This window comes from Agelaius phoeniceus, chromosome 5 (genome assembly GCF_051311805.1).
Source record: "Agelaius phoeniceus isolate bAgePho1 chromosome 5, bAgePho1.hap1, whole genome shotgun sequence".
In the NCBI taxonomy this organism is placed as follows: Eukaryota; Metazoa; Chordata; class Aves; order Passeriformes; family Icteridae; genus Agelaius; species Agelaius phoeniceus.
This window is the reverse complement of record NC_135269.1, coordinates 5879443-5897956: the sequence shown is the minus strand read 5'-3', so window position 1 is coordinate 5897956 and position 18514 is coordinate 5879443. Positions and strand designations below refer to the sequence as shown.

Sequence of the window (18514 nt, the reverse complement as noted above, 5' to 3'; positions counted from 1 at the left end):
TGCTGATATGTTGGAAAGTACTGAACACAAAATCAAAGGTTGTGTAGCAGAGGACCTTTTATCTTGGATTGATTCCTTGCATCAGCTAATGGAAAGATGGATTTGCTGACCTCCCTAATTGAGGTGACTAATAATACATTTGTGCAGAAAAGCTCCTAATCTATTAACAAATGAGTCATCTTTCATATAGATGCTATTAATTTGAAAATATTAGACTTTCATACATATGTAAATGTTAAAATTCTCTTTCCCATAAGTGCCATAATAATTTATAATTACTTTCATAGGATGAGAGGTTCACAGAAGCTGAATTTGGCACTTTAGCACCTATTTCACGGATGCAATTTAGAAGTAATCTGTACTCTAGGTGAAATTGGGTGTGTTTTATACACATGCAAAATGGGATAAGATTGAACTCCTTAAGTTCTATCATGGCTGGCCTGAATATAGATTAGTTTGATGTTTGAGTATTGGCTTTTAATTTTTTTAACAGAAACCTCACGCACAAAGATCAATTTTATCAACACAGTTGGCTACAAAAGAAACTTATGCTTGCCAGACCAGGGAGACAGAATCTGCAAAGAGTTGTCTTATTGCAGTGTATGAAACTGCAAATATGCAAATATGCTGTTTCTTTAGCAGCATAAGAATAAAAATATCAAAGCTCATATTTGTAAATAAATAAAACCTGGTGTTTAAGTAATGTAATACTAACCCAATTTGGACAGCCTGCTGGGAAACAGAGGTTAAAGTCAGTATGTAAATTGTCGATTCAGTGAGAAATTCCAAATATTTGCCCTAATCCCAAAATGCCTGCTCTCAAGAAAGATGAGGGGCACTTAAAAAGAATCCAGTTTCTTAGTTCCAGGATCATAGCATGCTGACATTCAAAGGGTGTGAAATGTCGATTCTTGGAAGATTTGCATGAGCAAAAGCTTTTGAAGCACAGTAAACTACTGATGTAGAAGTACCTACCTTTGGAAATGTAAACACAGAGTAGCTGGGGCTTACAGATATGACTTCAAAAATAATTTTCCTTTGAGTTCTAGTTGCCTACTAGGCCATTTCTGGTGTCTGACAGAGAGCTCAAATTCCCTTAGGAAGTCAGAGAACTGTCAGAATTATATTCATAGCTAAAAAATTGATAAGTGTGTGCTTTTTAGGATTTTACAGCTTTGCCTATGTGTAATCAGAATTTTTATTCTTACCACACAGGTGTGTGCACAAATTTCTTTAGAATATTTAGAATGTGCACAAAATTATTTTTAGAATCAATCTTGTTTTCATTGTGCATGAGTTATTCTACAGAAACTGCTCACATTTGACCATAGAAACAGCCTACCTTTATCATCCTTGGTAAGCTGCTTCATGTTTACCAAAGATAAAATCTTGCATGTGGACATTTAGTACCGAGAGCTGGTGTACTGCACTTACTCTGTTTTACCTTGGAGCCTTTTCATGGATGTGCCTGTACACTGTGTGTGAGTTGGTTGCGTTGCAGGCTGTTTCTGATTTGCTTCCTTTAGGACTCTAAATTCATTCCTGCAGGCTTGTTTGGGGTTTGTTGGGGGCTTTTTTGTACAAACAGGAGTAAAGGAATTAGGCTGCTGCACACTGCCCCCTTAAATGGGTAAATTTGTGTGAGTCTACTTCAGCTGACAAATTTATTACTGATAACTTAAACTCTTTATCTGTAGCACTTTTTTACCATCTTGCCCTTCTGTTGTCTCAGAGATAATGCAACATAAGGTTGTCTTTAAAATGCAGGTCCCTTTCTTTGACTCTCACAAGTGAAATCCTCTTAAAATCATAGCAGTGTTTTGTACCTAAGCTTAACACTATAAAAATCACCCACTCATTTCCATTTAAATCAGGGTTTTGAAGCCCCTGATCCATTTTAGAGGGAATATGTAGCATTTCTGGACTCAGCAAGTTGTGTTTCTTCACAGCCCTGCTGGACACCTGACATTAGCCCTTTTCCCAATGTCTTTGCGTGGGCTGCAGCTGAATGTCAGCAGGGACTCCCTCAGACAGCCAGGCCTTTGCTTCTGCAGGGCATTCAGCAGAATCCATTTCCCAGAAATGCTGCCAAACCTTTAACTCTTTGAGCATGGGAGGCAGTGATTGCACACAGTGACCAAATCCTCTCTTCTACCATTTTCCATGTGGTCTCTTTTGAGCTGAGTGTGATTTCATCCTCTTACAAATGTTTGAGATGCTTTTGTTGTAAGAAACATGAAAGTTATTGCCATAATGCAAAAGTTTGTGCACGTGGGTTTGCTGGCAAGAGAAACACTATTTTTTAATTTACATTCTCATTTTTGGTGATGTATATTTGATGATTAGACCTTACAGAATTGTCCTTCTGAAATAAAATACATCATAATTATTGAATCTTTCATTTCTAGAGAAATAGCATTTTACTCACGGTGAACTAAAAACAAAAGTAAGGCAATATTTATAGGTACTACAAGTACATTTCAGACCTGCAATGCCTTTTGTAGCTAAAAGCTTGTGTACCTTGTCTTTCTTTGCCAGAAGTAAAAATAATTGACTTAAGGACAGAGTAGCTGTAAACTCCTGTCTTCCAAAATTTAGTTTTTGTTTGATTAACAAATTACATTTGTCTCTTTTTTTTAAATTTTGTGGGTTTTTATTCCTGGGTTAGATCCTGAAAAAGTAATACAGAACTATGTGATATATAATAAAAAAGGGAAACATGTTGTTGTGGTTTAACCACAGCCAGCAATTAACTACCACACAGACACTCATCTTTCCCTGGTGGGTAAAAGTGGGCCAACTTGTGGGTTGAGATAAAGACAGTTTATTAGGTAAAGGGAAAGCATGAGGAATTAATTTCCTAGTTCCCACCATCAGGCAGGTGTCCAGCCCTTTCCAGGAAAGCAGGGCTCCATCCTGAAGCGATGGTGACTTGGGCTGTCGGGTGCCATAAATCCAGTATCCCATGCTCCTCTTCCTTCCCCCAGCTTGTACTGCTGAGCACAGCATCACCCACCTTTGGATAGGTGATGGTCTGGGGTATCCCTTGGGTGGGTTGGGATCAGCTGTCCTGGCTTTAATCCCCCCCAAATCCCTGTGCTCCCCCAGCCCACTCAGTGGCAGCGTGGGGTGAGAGGCAGGAAAGGCCTTGACTCTGTGCAAGCCCTGCTCAGCAATAACCAAAATATCCTGGAGTTATCAACAGTGTTTTCAGCACAAATCCAAAACACAGCCCCATACCAGCTACTAGCAAGAGAAATAGCTCTACCCCAGCCAAAAGCAGCACACCTGTGCTGTGTGTCCAAGCATATAGTGTTTAATACACTAGGAGCAGCCTGATGGCTGAGCAGATTGGCAGAAAACTGCCAAATACCTGTGCATCATAAGGTACAGGATGCACTGAATGCACTGGCTTTGTGGGTTAACAGTAGAAGTAACTAAGAAGTTTTCAATATCCTATGTTTCAGTAATATTTTTATAAGAAGCTTTTATTAAATCTGCTGATTTCAGCAAAACTCTTGTTAGGCTGTTGGTTTGTTTGTTTTTTCCTGTGGAGTGGAATTTCTGATTAAGAATTTGGTAAGAGTGAGATGAGATTACCCTAAGCAGGAAACAGACTTTGTTTGAGTGTGAGTGTTGCTAAGGGGTCTTTTGGCTAATTTGAACAAAGTCCCTGACACTTCCCTTTATAACACAGACTATGCAATGTTAGGAATGCAAGCTTGAATTTTGAAGTCAGTCAATATTCAGATATTTGTACAAAGCAGAAACTCTCACAGTCCTTTCTGTAAGAATAACTTGTTAGAGATCCACCCAGGAACATCTTTGTTGCTTCCTGACTGGAGCCTCCTTTGAGTCATATCAAGATGAGTAAGAGCTTGAACCTCTCTCTTCCAGGTGGAAGCTTTCACACCACTAAATATTTTAGTAGGACCCCTCTTTTTCTCCCTGTCCTTATCATTACTCTACATTCATTTGCTCATAATTGAGTCTTCAGTGTTCTCCCAGTGTCAGAGAAATTTTTTTTAAGTGGTTGAGTTTTGCAGAATGTAACAATAGTTCCCCACCTCATTGTGACACATTTCTGTGACACTGTCACATAATTGCATGTTATGTTTTTTCCCTTGTTTCTGGAAAAGAGAACATTCTGTTTCTTTTTGCTGATTTTTTCAGGCTTCTCTTGAATGTACTGTATTTTTTTCTTGGTGTTCAAAAATGAAAGGAATTTTCTCGGTTTAACCTACTTAGAATTTAAATAGAGGAGATTAAGGGGAACTTAGCTATGGAAGTGTTTGGTGACTAGGTGCCTTGCAAAGCCCAGAGGTCTAATTTAGGCATTTAGACTTCTTGAATAAATTATGGGATAAGTTGTATGTCTGATTACAGTAGTTACACAGACAGTATCTGCAGTATGAATAATCTAAATCAGGCATCCAAACCCAAATGAACAAATGCATATTGGAATATTAAACTGTAGCTTGGTAGGTCAAGCTCCGTCTTGCGAAGATGAGTTTGGAAATCCTTTTTTTAAAAAGCATATCACAATTTAATCCTTTCTTTCAAAATCATGGTAGTAGTAGTGGCTGCCTCCTTTTGATCTAAAATGTAGGGTTAGAATACAGGTCTTGGCTGTAGAATATCAATTAAATTTCTTTTTCTGACTGAAAAAGTTAAAATGCACATCCCCGACTTCCTTTGGAATGGTCAGATGATAAACATTTAAGGTAGTTGGAAGTACTGCTATTCAGGTCTCTCTGTTCTTATGTGTTCTACCAATTAGAATAAGAAGCTGTGCTCTCTGTAGTTCTCTCTGTCAGGCCTACTGAATCTTTAAATATTTTATGCAAAAAAGAAAAGCTTCAACAGAGAGAGATGAAAGGAGCTGCCTGCAGCTCTCACCAGTACAGCTGTAGGTGTAGTCCTGAGACTGATTACCCTGAGACTGCAGCAGCAGGACAGCTTTGGGAACCAAGAACCAGGAACTTCTCCATCATGGGCAGTACCCACACTGTAGGCTGGAAGCTCACCAATCTGCCAAGGTGTGGGAAAGGTGAATTTGAGTCCTGGTAGCTGGAGGCAAAGATTGAATCGTGCTCTGCTACTTAGAGATGTAAATTTTGGGCTGCTGGATAAAAGTCAAACTGTGTCTCTATGCAGAGCCTGGTTGGTAAATTGACCCATGGAAGTAATAGAGGCAGAGGAACAGCTGGTGTAAGAGGTTGTGTGTACACCATGTCCTTTTAGGACTTCTGTTTGAGGTGATCCTCAAGGTGCTTAGCTCTGTCAAGAGAAAAATTTGTTGGGCATGGCCATAACTAGAGAAGTGCTCACAAAAATACCTCTGTGATTTTTACATGTAGTTATAATTTGTAGTGAGGCTTAAAGACTAGTTTTCATTACTTGAAAAAAACAGAGAATCCTCAAGATTTGAGATAACAGCAATACATTCCAAGCAAAGTACAGGTTCACAATAATTGCTTTAATTACATTGCCTGCATTAAACTGTTTCACAAAAGCGTGATTGTTACTTAGTAGAGTATGGTATAACGAAGCTCAGTGGTATTAAAAGTATTTTTACATGTTTATTTCTAGATAAGACTATTTCAACAGTATTTTTCAATTTTCTTGAGATCTCTAGTCAGGTCTTAGAAATTAATTATCAGTGGCTAGTGTTGCATGAACTAGGAAAATATTTTGCCTTTCTAGGATAGTTGCTGATTTAAAAGTGAAGTCTAAAAAATGGATGAGATGCTAGTAAAGCTTGCCTGCACCTTCAGGGGGAAAATTATTTTTTCTTTGAAATTATATAGAAGACAAGAAATTTTAACTGAAGAAGCAGTTAGCTATGATACCAGCCAGTATTGTTTTATTATTCTGAGAATCATAAAAAAAATTTTGGAAAGCACAGAAAAGAACCCATTTTGCATACATGTTGCATGTTGGAAAAGAGTGGGTGTCAGAAGCACAGAATAATTTTTTGTGGCGTATTTTCCAGTTACCTTTAACTGGAAAACAGTTTAACAGTTTGCCAGTTACCTTTAATAATCAAGTTTGTTCTCAACTGAGCAGCAGTTCAGAGAACAGTGAGAGTTATTTCTAAGCTCAACTCTTAACTTTTCTGTTAACTCCACCTCTTCATTTTTCCTGGGAAACTGAATCCCAGGCAGTTGCTGACCAACTGTCAGGTATTCCAAACTGCCTTGTCTTGATTTCACAGACTGATGGACCAGGATGGATCAGTAAATCCTGTTTGTCACTGGTATTAAATTTATTTTTCCACATCATGTATTTGAATCATGTAATAGATTTTGGTTCAGTGACCCAAAAGTTCCAGGGAGGCATTTCCTTGTTTAGGGGAAATAATTTCTGTGGGTCCGAGACACAGTTTTTGTCTATGTAACCTGAAATGACATTTCACAGCAGATCAGATGGTAGAAATGTAAGAATTTGGTTGGGTGATTTAGGCCATTGATGTTTATAAATAACCCAAGTTTGGTTCCGAGACAGCATTGAGTAGAGGAAATAATTTCATTGAATCGATGATGTGGTTGTTCAGAAGAAGCTCTTTTCTCGCCTGGGAGAAAGGAAATGCTGAAGTGGCAGAGTGTGGAGAGCCAGGTGGAAGCATGTGGGAATTTGTTTGTTAGCTGGAGGAACAACACACAGCTGGGCTGTGAATAAGTAGGGCTTCTCAAATACAAATGGAATTAACTCCTGTATGGAACTGTGAAGTTACATCTAGTGAGGTTACTGTTTAATTATAACAAAAATTGAGGACGTTTTCTCACTACTGCTGTTGTTGTCCTACTGACTTTATTGGTGGGGCATAGGTACAGATGAGGCAAATATTTTAATGAGTGCAGCAGGTTTTCTCTTACAGCTCAACCAACATGCTTTAATTGAACAGATGTAGTGGTTTTGATTGCCTACCTGTAGTGCCTCAGTTTCAAGGCTTGGACGTGGTTCTGGCATTCTCACTTTGTCATTTCTCCAAACCACAGTCAATAACTGAAAGTTGAGATCTTTAATTAAAAAGAAAGTGATTTCTGAAAATGTTTTGGAGGTCCATGTTAATTCCCTTCAGATATTTTTTTCGTCTCTTACTTGAAAATAAATCTGAGCAGCCACCAATATATAAACACAATGTACCTTTTAGAACAGAGTAATTACTTGTTCTCTCACCTAATATACCTGTGCTATGTTGTCACACAGATTCCATAACCTGAAGTGTAGTTTTAGATTAACCAAATTACTAACTTCCAGATATTGTCTTATTGAAGTAGAAGAAAAGGCAATTTACAGCATCTCAAACCAACCACAGATCTTTGCATTTAAGCTGATTTCAGTTTATGCTGATGCTGTAAAGGATGTTTCCATTTTCTTCTCTGCCAGCTCCTTGGCAGCACCTGCCACCCCTGCTTTGCACCAGAATCAGCACTGATGTGGCCACACTGTCAACTCAGTTGGAGATGTGGCTGCTAAGGCATTTTGTTTGGTGTTTGCTGGGGCTGATTTTTAGCCATCAGGTGAGGTTTTGATCCTGTTGTCAGTGCCAACCACCTAAGGAAGGACAAATAGCGAGACTGTTCCCTTTAGTGGCCTTAGGTGAGCTGACAATGTAACAGCAATTTTGGTTGTGAAAAGCTGTTCTTAAGCCAGAACACAAATAGAAGGAAAGCACTTGGTCTAAAATACTGACTTTTGCAAAGAAAATTAGTTTGGACTGCCTTTATGCACGCACCATTCTGTTCAACCCAACTAACCCTTTGTGTTTCTAAAACAGATCAAAGGTAAGTAACTCTGCTGTAAATGCTATCTGCTGTCTTTTCATAGAATCACAGTGTGCTTGAGGTTGGTGGGAAGTCAGCTGGTCCAAGCCCTCTGCTCAGGCAAGGCCACTTAAAGCCTGTTGTCCAGACAGCTTTTTAGCATCTTCAGGGCATTTCACATAAGAATTGTGATAAACATATTCTTGGAGTAATGCTTAAACCCAAATCTTCTTAGTTTCTGCTTTTACAAATACTTGAGTAAAATGAAGTACTTGGTCTTACAGAAAGCATTAATTTTGCACCATCTTTACATTTTAGACCTCACCACTGTGTGTCTGCATCAAGCTAGATCATGGAATATAACTTATTCTAGTACTTTAGCCTAGTGAATACTGGAAATAGCTGTATATGAGACACTGGTTTTTGTAATAGAAATGTACACCACAGGGATCAATGCATCTGACTTATTCACACTCAGACTGAATTGTAAGCATGTCTGCCTCATTTAAGGGAGATGTATCACTCAGTGTGCATCTCATTTCTGGTAATCAAATCTTTGTGCAGTGTTTGTACTTCTCTGTTATTGGCTTGATACTTCTGTCTTGCAGAAAAGAAAAAAATATATCTATCAAAATATAAACGAGGACATTTTTGTGGGCAAACTGTGCTTCTCCTGTATTGTCCATTACATTAACCCACTGTATTCAGTCATTGAGACAGGATTTATTGTCTTGCACAACAACAAATTACTACTGATCATTTGATTGACTTCATATTCCTGTTTGTGAGGTGGTAACTTCTCTTCTGTGCTAAAATCCTCGTGCATTACATTTTATTATGTAGCCCTTTTCCCCATGTAGCATTAATCCAGTTTTCTATAGTTGTGTTTCTTCATTACAAGCTGAAGTTTCTTCTCTGAGTCAAATGGGAAATCTGTGCTAAGTGTAGAGTTACTGAGGAAGACCTTGGGAGCCTTCATAGGTGATTAGGTTTTGTGGATGATATGTAAATTCTAATAGCACTGTGGCCCTCTGCTTCACCAAGATGGTAATTCTATAGTAATTCTGGGTCTTCTTCTGCAAAATTGTTCTATAGGGGAGGTGAACATTTGGAAGGGTACTGACACAAGTTGCTGAAAGCTGCTGACATTATCCTGTTTGAAACAGTCACTCTCTCAACTTGATGCAAGTGGAAGAGTCACTCAAGCAAGAGTCTTTTAAGTCTTCTAAGAGTCTTCTAAATGTTAAGCAACCTCTACCAGACACAGAAGGAGGAACTTGAACTTTCTGTAGTATAACCCAGTTCCACCTCAATTCTGCTTTAAAAACCTCCTTGTGGTGGTTTGGTGGTGATTGGTTTGGCATTGTGGTTTCCGCTTGGTTGGTGGTTCAGGAGGTCTGATGTGGCTCATACTGTTTTCTTTATTTCTCCAGTGGAGGGAATCCTCTGATTTCATTTGTTTGTTCTTTCAGCATATGCAGATGACTATCCAGGCTCTCCAAGATGAGCTGAGGATCCAGAGGGACCTGAACCAGTTGTTCCAGCAGGACAGCAGCAGCAGGACCAGCGAGCCCTTGGTGGCAGAGTTGACAGAGGAGAACTTCCAGCGGCTGCACGCGGAGCACGAGCGCCAGGCCAAGGAGCTGTTCCTGCTGCGGAAAACCTTGGAGGAGATGGAACTGCGTATTGAGACACAGAAACAGACCTTGAATGCACGTGATGAGTCCATCAAAAAGCTGCTGGAGATGCTGCAGAGTAAAGGTCTGTCAGCAAAAGCCACTGAGGAAGACCACGAGCGGACACGGCGGTTGGCTGAGGCGGAGATGCACGTGCACCACTTGGAAAGCCTTCTTGAACAGAAGGAAAAAGAAAACAACATGCTGAGAGAGGTGAGTGATCAAACTCATCTCCACTCTTAAACTCCTCTCTGTCTCCTATCCATTTCACAGTTGTAAGGAAAGAATCTTCCATCCTCTCTATAAGGTGTATTTTATATCAGATACGATTTGTGCACATTTTAAAATTTCTTTAGGGCTTCCTTTCATGTACCTTTTGGGGTTTTGTGCTGTGGGCCCCACTTTTCCTGTAGGCTCCATAGGCAACTCTGGAGATGAATTGTCCTAAAGCCTGGAAAAATAAATTATGAATTCTTCTGTTCCTTTGTTGTTAGAGAGAAAGTAGCTACCTGTATTTAGGTGAGAGCAGAGAGAGAAATCTTTGCAAGAGTAATGGATGATTGCTCAACAGTTTCCATGGAAACAGTCATCTTGCTGTGCAGGGTATTTGATAAAACTATTAGCTGCCCTGGATGCACAACCAAAAAAGAGATTTCTTAAAGAGACACATAGTAACACCTTCTCACCATCCTTCTGAAAAGAGAAAAACTATTGTTATGTTTGTAGTGTACCTTAAAAGAGTACAGTGGCAGACATTCTTCACTATTAATAATTTTAAACTAATTATAACAAAATATAGTCAATATAGAATACAAATATTTTAGTAAAACAAAGGAAAATAAATGAAAGAAAATGAGTTATTGTGTAGCCAGTGTCATTACGTTTTTTGATATTATTATATGCATTTTCCTGTTGTCAACCAGCCTCCTAAAGTAATTGAATATCAACTTCTAAAAGGCTGGTAATTCAGCATGGATTGTGCAGATGCACAGATAAATATGTGTATGCATGGATTCACTAGTGCTAAGATTCTGTGTAAAGATTATTTTACATCTGTCGACTGAAGGCATGAATTGATAGCTATCCATGTGTACCATGTGTATGAATCTAATGACCTGTTCTGCACATTGGTATCTACCTCATGGTTCAGCATTTTTTGGGAAGCTCTGTGGGTATACAAGATTTAAGGCCCCTCTCTAAGAAGTCAAGAAAGCAAGACCTGGAAGAGTTTTTTGAGATGAGTGTATGAAGCACATAAATATCTCTTAATACCTCTTATTCATATGTTTCCAGGGCCTGACCCATAGTGCTTGTGCTCTTGCAAGCATTTATATAAGAAAGCTGGAGCCCATTGCATTTCTGAGCCAGATTTAGGCCAGATTTATTTTTTTAGAGCAGTAATCTCTTGAGTGTCTGGAGTGAAGATAATATTATTCCAGAGTTTCTGCACTACAGTTTTTCCTTTATTTAGCAACCAATGATAATTCTGTTCCAATTCTTGTAACTATTTCAGGAAGAGCCTCAAATGGCTTCCATTTGTTTCTGCTCTAAGTCCAGCAACATAAATGAAAAGCTGGCAGGAGCTGTGCAATTTTTGAGGAATGCGGTTGCGTTCGTTCCTGCTGCAGATGAGTAGATGTTGCAAGATAAGAATTCTTGTTCCATTCATACATATTTGGAAATCATCAGTCATTTAAATGCTAGTCTTTATGGTAAAAGACTTCCTAGAGGAGATAGAGATGACCTACTGACTTGAAAGGGTAAATGTGATTTATCAAATGTTTTAAAATTAATTACTCCTTGCTGCTTACCCGGCCCCGATTCATTGAGAAGTGTAAGCTGGGTATGATGTAATTTGTACCTCAAACCATGGATGTGATTTGGGATCCAGCTGTGAAGCTGAGCACCCTTGTAGCCTCAAAAACGTGGTGCCATGTTATCTCCTTAGGGAACTGGGTGGCAGCAGGAATGGTTGTGTTTGTACCTGTGTGTCCCTGAGCTCTGCGCAAGGCTGAGCTAAGTGACCTCAGACTTACCTGCATCAAACTCAAGTGTCATGCCTGGGGCTCTGGCAGGCTGGAGAAAATCAGGGGAACTTGCAGCTGGCTGCATGTGACTGCCTGAGCGCCCAGGTGCTCTGCAGGATGTGCTCCACAGCTGCTGTCCATGTTTCACACGTGGACATTGTCTCTCTTAGGTGTGTCACCTGCTGTGTGTGTCTGCATCACCCTCCTCAGCTGAGCTTTTGTTATGTCCATCTGTATTTCCATAGTTGTAGGTTATTTTAGCTCTTTGCTGCCCCAGATACTAATGGTGGAATTTTTGAGCTGCTTTGAAGAAATGAATCTACTTTCTTGATGGTTCTATATCTAGCATTCCAGTATCTGGAAAGGCATGCTAAACTCTTCTTTAAATACTGCTGGTAAAGGAAGCTTTAGTATCTCAAAGGGATTCTTAAGAGTGTGGAAGGTCAGTTTATATTTCACTTCCTAACAGAGCAGAAAATTTTAATAGCAGTCTTGACCATCTTAGCAAAAGAAGTTCTGAGATGTCAGAATCCACTAGTACTGACTCTGCAAGGGTGTTAGATTTCTGATAGAATATTTGCTGGAAATAATATTAAAAATCTACATCTTGAAGCAAGAAGGTATCCCTCATTTTCTGGTTTTGAAACCTACATGTAATTCCAAGTGTGATGTTGAGACTCAAGGTCATCAGACAGTTTTGCAGGCAGGCAGTGCAGTTACAGTGGCCAGCAGTATGACCTTGAAAATTAAACCTTGAGAATTAATTGATTTCTTCAGCTTTTGCTATTGCTGTTATTGTACTAAAGATCGCATGAATTTCCCAAGGAAAATAAATTCTGAGAGAGGTCAGAATTGTGGTTCTGATAAGATTATAACTGTGTGCCACTCACCATTTTAGGTTCTTATATCCATTCCAACTTACTCCTTTTTCTAGTCTGAAAAATCCAGTGCTGCTTAATTGTTCGTCATATAAAAGACATCAGATATTTTTGATCACCTCCCAGGGCACTGTCTCAGTCTCCCAAATCCAGATTATAAAATGGATTCTCCAGCAGCTGCTGAGAGGTATCTCCATAAGCAATTTGACTCTCTTGGGCTTTTCCCAATTGCCCTGACTTCTGAGGATCTCAAGGAATTATTCCTCTAAGTCCATGGGAAAGTTACTATATCCAGCATAGGATGTATTCAGCAACTGATACAGAGGGCATTCTCTCATTAACACAAATAATTAAATATCTCATTGAACATCAGAATGCCCTGACTTCAGCAGATAGCAGTGTGGCTGCATCACATTCCTCTACCCTGGAAAACAAGCTTAAGCTTCATAGCTTATTAAAAGATAGCTGCTATTTTGAATGCCCCTTCTTCAGTCTTTGTGACAATTATTGTTGTTGGTATTCTAGACTTAACTTTCAAAAACAAAATTATTTTCATACCAGGAAGAAATACTTGATGAAATCCAGCAGCTGGACTACAGCTTCCAGAATAGCTCCCAAGCTGCCTCTGTGCTCCAGACTTGCCTGTTGCAGAATTATCAGTGGTGGTCCATAGCTCCAAAGATAACCAAGCTTGCTGCGTTCTTGCTGTGACAGCCTCCCTGCTCCCCAGTCCCCAGAGTGCTAGATGCACTGGTTAGAAATGGATTTTTCTCAGTTACACAGATTAATAGCCCAGATATCAGAGCAAAAGATGATGTGATCCACACCTGGTGTTCCAAACACTTGGAGTACTGTGGGCAGACTCAGATTTGTAAGGACAGTCCAACAGGGACTGTAAGTATGGATGGCTCACTACAACCATTTATTTAGAAACAGAAAGAAGGCTGTTTATTCTGAAGGTTTTTTTCTTCAGAAGGCACTTCTGGCATCAAGGCTTGCATGTTACACTAGTGTGGAATGAGGGAAGAACTGACAGGAGCTTTATACTTTGTTTCCAGAAACTGTTTAGTAGTAAATTACAGTTTTGACTTGAATTTTTTTTTTATTTTTTTTTAGTAATTGAACCCATTCAAACAAGATGGATTTTTATTCCAGCTTAGTACAAAACTGAATGAAGGAGTTAGGGATGAAGTGCTTAACAAATAAAGGAGGTTTTGTATGTAAAACAGGCACTGAAATGGGTGGTTCATGAGGGCACTTACCCACAATGAGCTTAAGGAAAGAGGCTGTGGCAGAAAAAGCTATTATTTCTTCCCTTTTTTGAGTGCTTGCTGAAATGGCAACCCCACAAAGTGCTGTTTGTGAACTGCATCACAGTTCCCTAGGATGGCTTTATTGCAAGGACTGACCCCTCTTTGTGGCAGTTTGGAGTGAAGCTGCCCACCCCATCCTAGGAATCAGCACTCAGTGGCTGGGGGCGCTCCCTGCTCTGTCTCCCATGGGCAGGGGTCTGGCAGAGCACACCTGCCTATCTCACAGGTGTGTTTAGGCTTAGATCAGCCAAACTCCATCCTGTGGTGGCCAGAGAGCAGCAGCAGGGAGCTCAGTGAGAAGGGAGGGATGTGGCATCCACGTGTCCCATCAGAGCCCTGCTGAGCTGTGCCCAGCACAGAGAGGCTGCTTCCCTTGTCTGACTGGATTTTAATGAGCTGTGACGAGTTGTGCAAACAAATTATTTTTCCATGGGTGTGTCAAAATTCTTACCCTTTTCTGCTCCAGGCTCAGAGGAGGATTTAGAAATTTTAATTGGAGCAATTAGAGTTAACTCAAAGAACACTTTTGTCCCATGCCAAGATTTTGCAACATAAATAGGATACTTCAGGAGAGAAGTTTTGGTTTGCAGGAGAAGATAGATTCAGTAACTGGAACTCTTACTGCCATCATATCTTTCTGATGAGGTAAAAAAAGAAGTTTCTGCTTTTTCATTGCTGCTTCATGCTTTTGACCTTTTAGAAGCAAATAGCAAGGGGAGAAGTGATTTCAATCAAGATAATTTAAATAATTATGTCTTTATTAGAATTGCTTGTTTGGTCTGCAGGTAGTTTTAAAACATACAGAGGTTTTGTAGGTCAAAATTTGAGAAAATGGGCTATTGCGACTTGAATGCATGCATAATGTATTTTTTATGCATTTAAATTTTTTAAAATACCATTTTAGTTTGGAATACTCTGTATGTCACCTTAGGTGAGAATGACAATTAAAAATATTCATATATATGAAATTATTTTCAGATTTTCTCAGTGCAGAAGTTGGTAGCTTCATAATTCTTCAAAAGTTGAAAAATTAGATTGGAAAAGAATGTATTTGTGTTCTGTTTTTCCAGATGGCAAACAAATCTGAAACACCTTATTCTAGCATGGCAAATTTCTGATTTTTGTACAGTAGTTAAATAATGTGTAGGTATTAAATAAATGGAAAAAAAGCAGAACTCCAGTCATCTGTCAGGATGTTTTATTTCTTTATTATAATATTGGTCTCATCAAAGTGAAATAATTAATAAAATTTCAGTAGGTTTCTTCATATGGTGTTTCTAGCATGGGGGATAAATTATTTATTTATTGTACTTTTTTCAAAATAATTTTTTTCTATATTAATGGGCTATTCTTCAACATACAGGATGATTTCTTACTATTTCATTTCGGCACTTCTATACGTTTCAGATAGGATTTTAAAAACTATGTGAAACAATGCATAAGTCTGTCTGGGGATTAAGGGTTTAAAATGCTTAAACTTCAATGTCTTTTGATGTTTTGTTATATTAGAAGCTGTTCTTTGTCAATACATGTTACATGCTTTGCTTTGTTTACAAATTACCTCTTAGGTATGCTTTCCTTGGAGATGGTCACATTATCCTGCACTTTTTTCCAGTAGAAGTGAGATTTGTGGAAGTTTGTTTCCACAAATGTCAAACTTTGTACTGGAAGGACAAAAACCTAAAAATACCATGAACAAGTTGGAAGCTAATTTAAGTACAAAATGAGTGCTTTTGCACCTTAAATAAGAGGAAAGAGAAAAAAAATAATAATAGCAAATATGTAAATGAAGTTTTACAAGATTAAGATTTTAATTTTTAATTGACTTTTCTTCAGCTTTTGAATTCACATTTCTTCAGTCAGATTTCAACACAATGCCTTGCTACTTACAGCTAATTGGATGGTTTGAATTAGTTCTCATCTTACCTTGCTTTTACTCTAATTCCAAAGTTTTGAGGGATTTTGCTTTTGTTTCCTGCTGATGGAAATACTGAGATGAGCAGGAAGCTATGCTTTAATTTTCACTTTAGGTGATGCGTTAGTTAACAAACTTAAGTGTCCTAATATCTGAGGTTTTAATTGGATTTAGAAATAATCTTCTCAATGGATTAATACAATTGCAAAAGAGAGATGAGTTTCTTTAGCCAGGGATAGCTGAGCTTCAAAGCAACTGGCACCCTCCATGATCAGTGTGTGTGCAATTGCCAGCACATCTTTCAAAGTTATGTTCTCTATGAATACAGTCACTTTGTTTTTTTCAGGGAATTATGTTGATTGGGTTTGTAAATGCAGGAAATGACAAGTGGAAAAATGCAGAAATAATTTCCGAAGGAACTGCCATGATTACTGCTTCCAGACTTGTATAACTATATAATTTTAGTAGCAAAAACTCTAATAGCAATGAAATAAATTCTGCAGGACTCTTATATGGTTTTGTTTCAGCTCATTTTTACATCTTGCTGAAATAGAAGTTAAAATTACTGGTATGAAGCACTTTTTGAAAAAAAAAATGCATAAAAAATGCTGAAACTAAACCATTGTGGTACTATCCAGTCACCTTCTGGCACCAGGTAGTAAAGATATTTATACAAATGAGTCATGCAGATTAAAGGGCTCTCCCACAGGTTATTTCATGCAACCTTCTGCTCAAACCAGCAATTTCAAGCGGCGGGGGATTCCACAGCCTCTCTGGGCACCTGCTCCAGCATTTGGTTGTTCTCCTGGTAAAATCTTTTTCATATTAGCAGGTCTAAATTTTCCGTCCTGGAAATTCTTCCTGTTGCCTATCATCCTTTCACTTCTGAAAAGACTTTTGTTTCCATCATCTCTACAGCCTCTAGTTAGTTCTAGCAGGCATCAAGTTTCTCCCCAAGCCTTTTCTTTTCAGCTGAAGAAACACTTTATTCTCACTCTCTTCCCTTGCATTGTGTGTCTGTCAGACTCTGTTCAGATTTTCAGTGCCTTTCTTGTACTGGGGTGCCCAAAATTGGGCACAGTGCTCCAGCAGTGGTCTCACAAGGGCTGCACACATGGAGCTCCTGTTTCCCACCTCCTGCTTCTGCTCTCTTGCTCACTCTCACTCAGCCCTGGGTGCAGTTGGGCTGCTCTGGGGGTTTGTCCACATCAAGGCCACGTAGCTTGATCCAATTCATGTCTTCCCCAAATTCCATAGGTCTGTAAGCTGCTGGGACTGCTGTCTGTCCATTCTTCAGATCATGAAGGCACTGAAGGTAGTCAGGGGGAAGCTGCTTCCCACTGGACCCCTCAGTGCTCATCATCACCAGGCTTGGAGCCACCTGCTTTGTTAACCTACTTACCCAGCCTGTGGCTCACAAATTTGTCTCCAGGCATGTTTGGAGGCCCTGGGACATGGAACACCCATTGTCCCCCACTTAGTCACGCAGACAGGTAGGAGAAAATCAGGTTAGTCAGGTATGATTTGTCCTTCTACACAGCTAAAGACCTATTTTATCTCCTATAGCTACTAAATAATTTTTAATTAACAATTATTAATACTGAGCTGATGGATGCTCCTAAAATTTTACTTTGGTTGTAACATTTGCGTTTTATTGTAATTAATTGGAACTAGGTTGCTAAAATCTAGGCAGGCAGAAAGCCATCTGAGAGACTAAACTTTAAGTACAAAAGATATAACATTCATTTACTGAGGTCTGGAGGACAAGGTTGGAGAATAAAAACGGCTTTTAGTCAAAGCTCTCCAGTCCAATGAAAGATGCAAAGATCCAGCACAGGACATCGTAACTGATTACTCAAAGATATGGATAGTACAGTTGAGATTTAAAAAAAACAGAATCATGACTGATTTTAATTATACATAATGTTTTTTAGCAATTTAAAAAAAAATTTATGAAATGGCACATTTTTGTTACTCTCTGTGTGGAATGTGCTGCCTGATAGTGCAAGTTTGGCAGGAGATGGAAGGCATGTCCTTTATGGCTTTGGAAAGTGCTTGTCTTGTGGCTACTGATAGATAAGTTGCTGTATTTTTAAGCATGTAGCCTCCCCCACTACAAAAACATGATTGTTTGAAAGTGCACCTTCACATTTGTCCTAAATCCTGTGCAAAATCAGACACAGGAGCAACTGAGGGAATAACAATGGCCAGGTTATGAAGGAGGAAAAGGTTTGGACTAAATTCAACCCTCATTTTTATGCACTTGTGTACAATTTACAATGATAATACTGCTCAGTATTGAGGACTCCTTCAATTCTAAACTATATTCTCTAATTTTGAACTATTTTCAAAAAAAACCCATGGACTTTGTAACTATTTATGGTGTGTTCAAATCACTTTATCACAGCTATCCTTTACATATTCAGTGTTCTCAGTGTGTTTCATTAGCTATTCTATGTAATTATGCTGACCAGAAAATTAGAGTATTGTTCCTCACAGGGGCACTGTGCTGCCTTGCAGGACTACTTGGCAGGTGTAATTATGATACACACCTTTAGTTCCTATCATTTCCTGTGCTAGATTTTCTTGAAAAGGAGGATAGATATTCTTAATTAAAAATTAAGATGAAATATAAACCCTGACTCTGGAATAGGTGCCCACCTTGTTTAGAACTTCTGACTATTTCTAGCTATAAAAGCTATTTCAGTTTCTAGTTATTGAATCTTAAAGATTTTTTTGGACAGAGGAAGCCATTTTGGAATTTTGTTGCCTGTGAATGTACTTTAGAGTTGCAATCAATTTGCACCATAATTTTATTTTTCCTTTTCGCTATTACTTTTAAATGAAGGTGTTATTGAACATATGAAAGCAATAAAAACGTAGAAGAGATTTGTATGAGCCACCCCCTGTTATATTAATTTAATGTGCACTCAAAG

The 18514-nt window shown here is 38.8% G+C and overlaps 1 protein-coding gene across 13 annotated transcripts in view; it reads left to right on the top strand.

Moving 5' to 3' along the window:
* ERC1 (ELKS/RAB6-interacting/CAST family member 1) overlaps positions 1 to 18514 on the top strand; it is a 277355-nt gene that overhangs the window by 50903 nt on the left and 207938 nt on the right. For all 13 annotated transcript variants that reach the window (XM_077178195.1, XM_077178201.1, XM_077178199.1 and 10 more), the window contains exon 3: positions 9242 to 9658. In XM_077178195.1, the coding sequence (XP_077034310.1) occupies positions 9242 to 9658 (417 nt within the window). The remainder of the gene's footprint in view (positions 1 to 9241; positions 9659 to 18514) is intronic.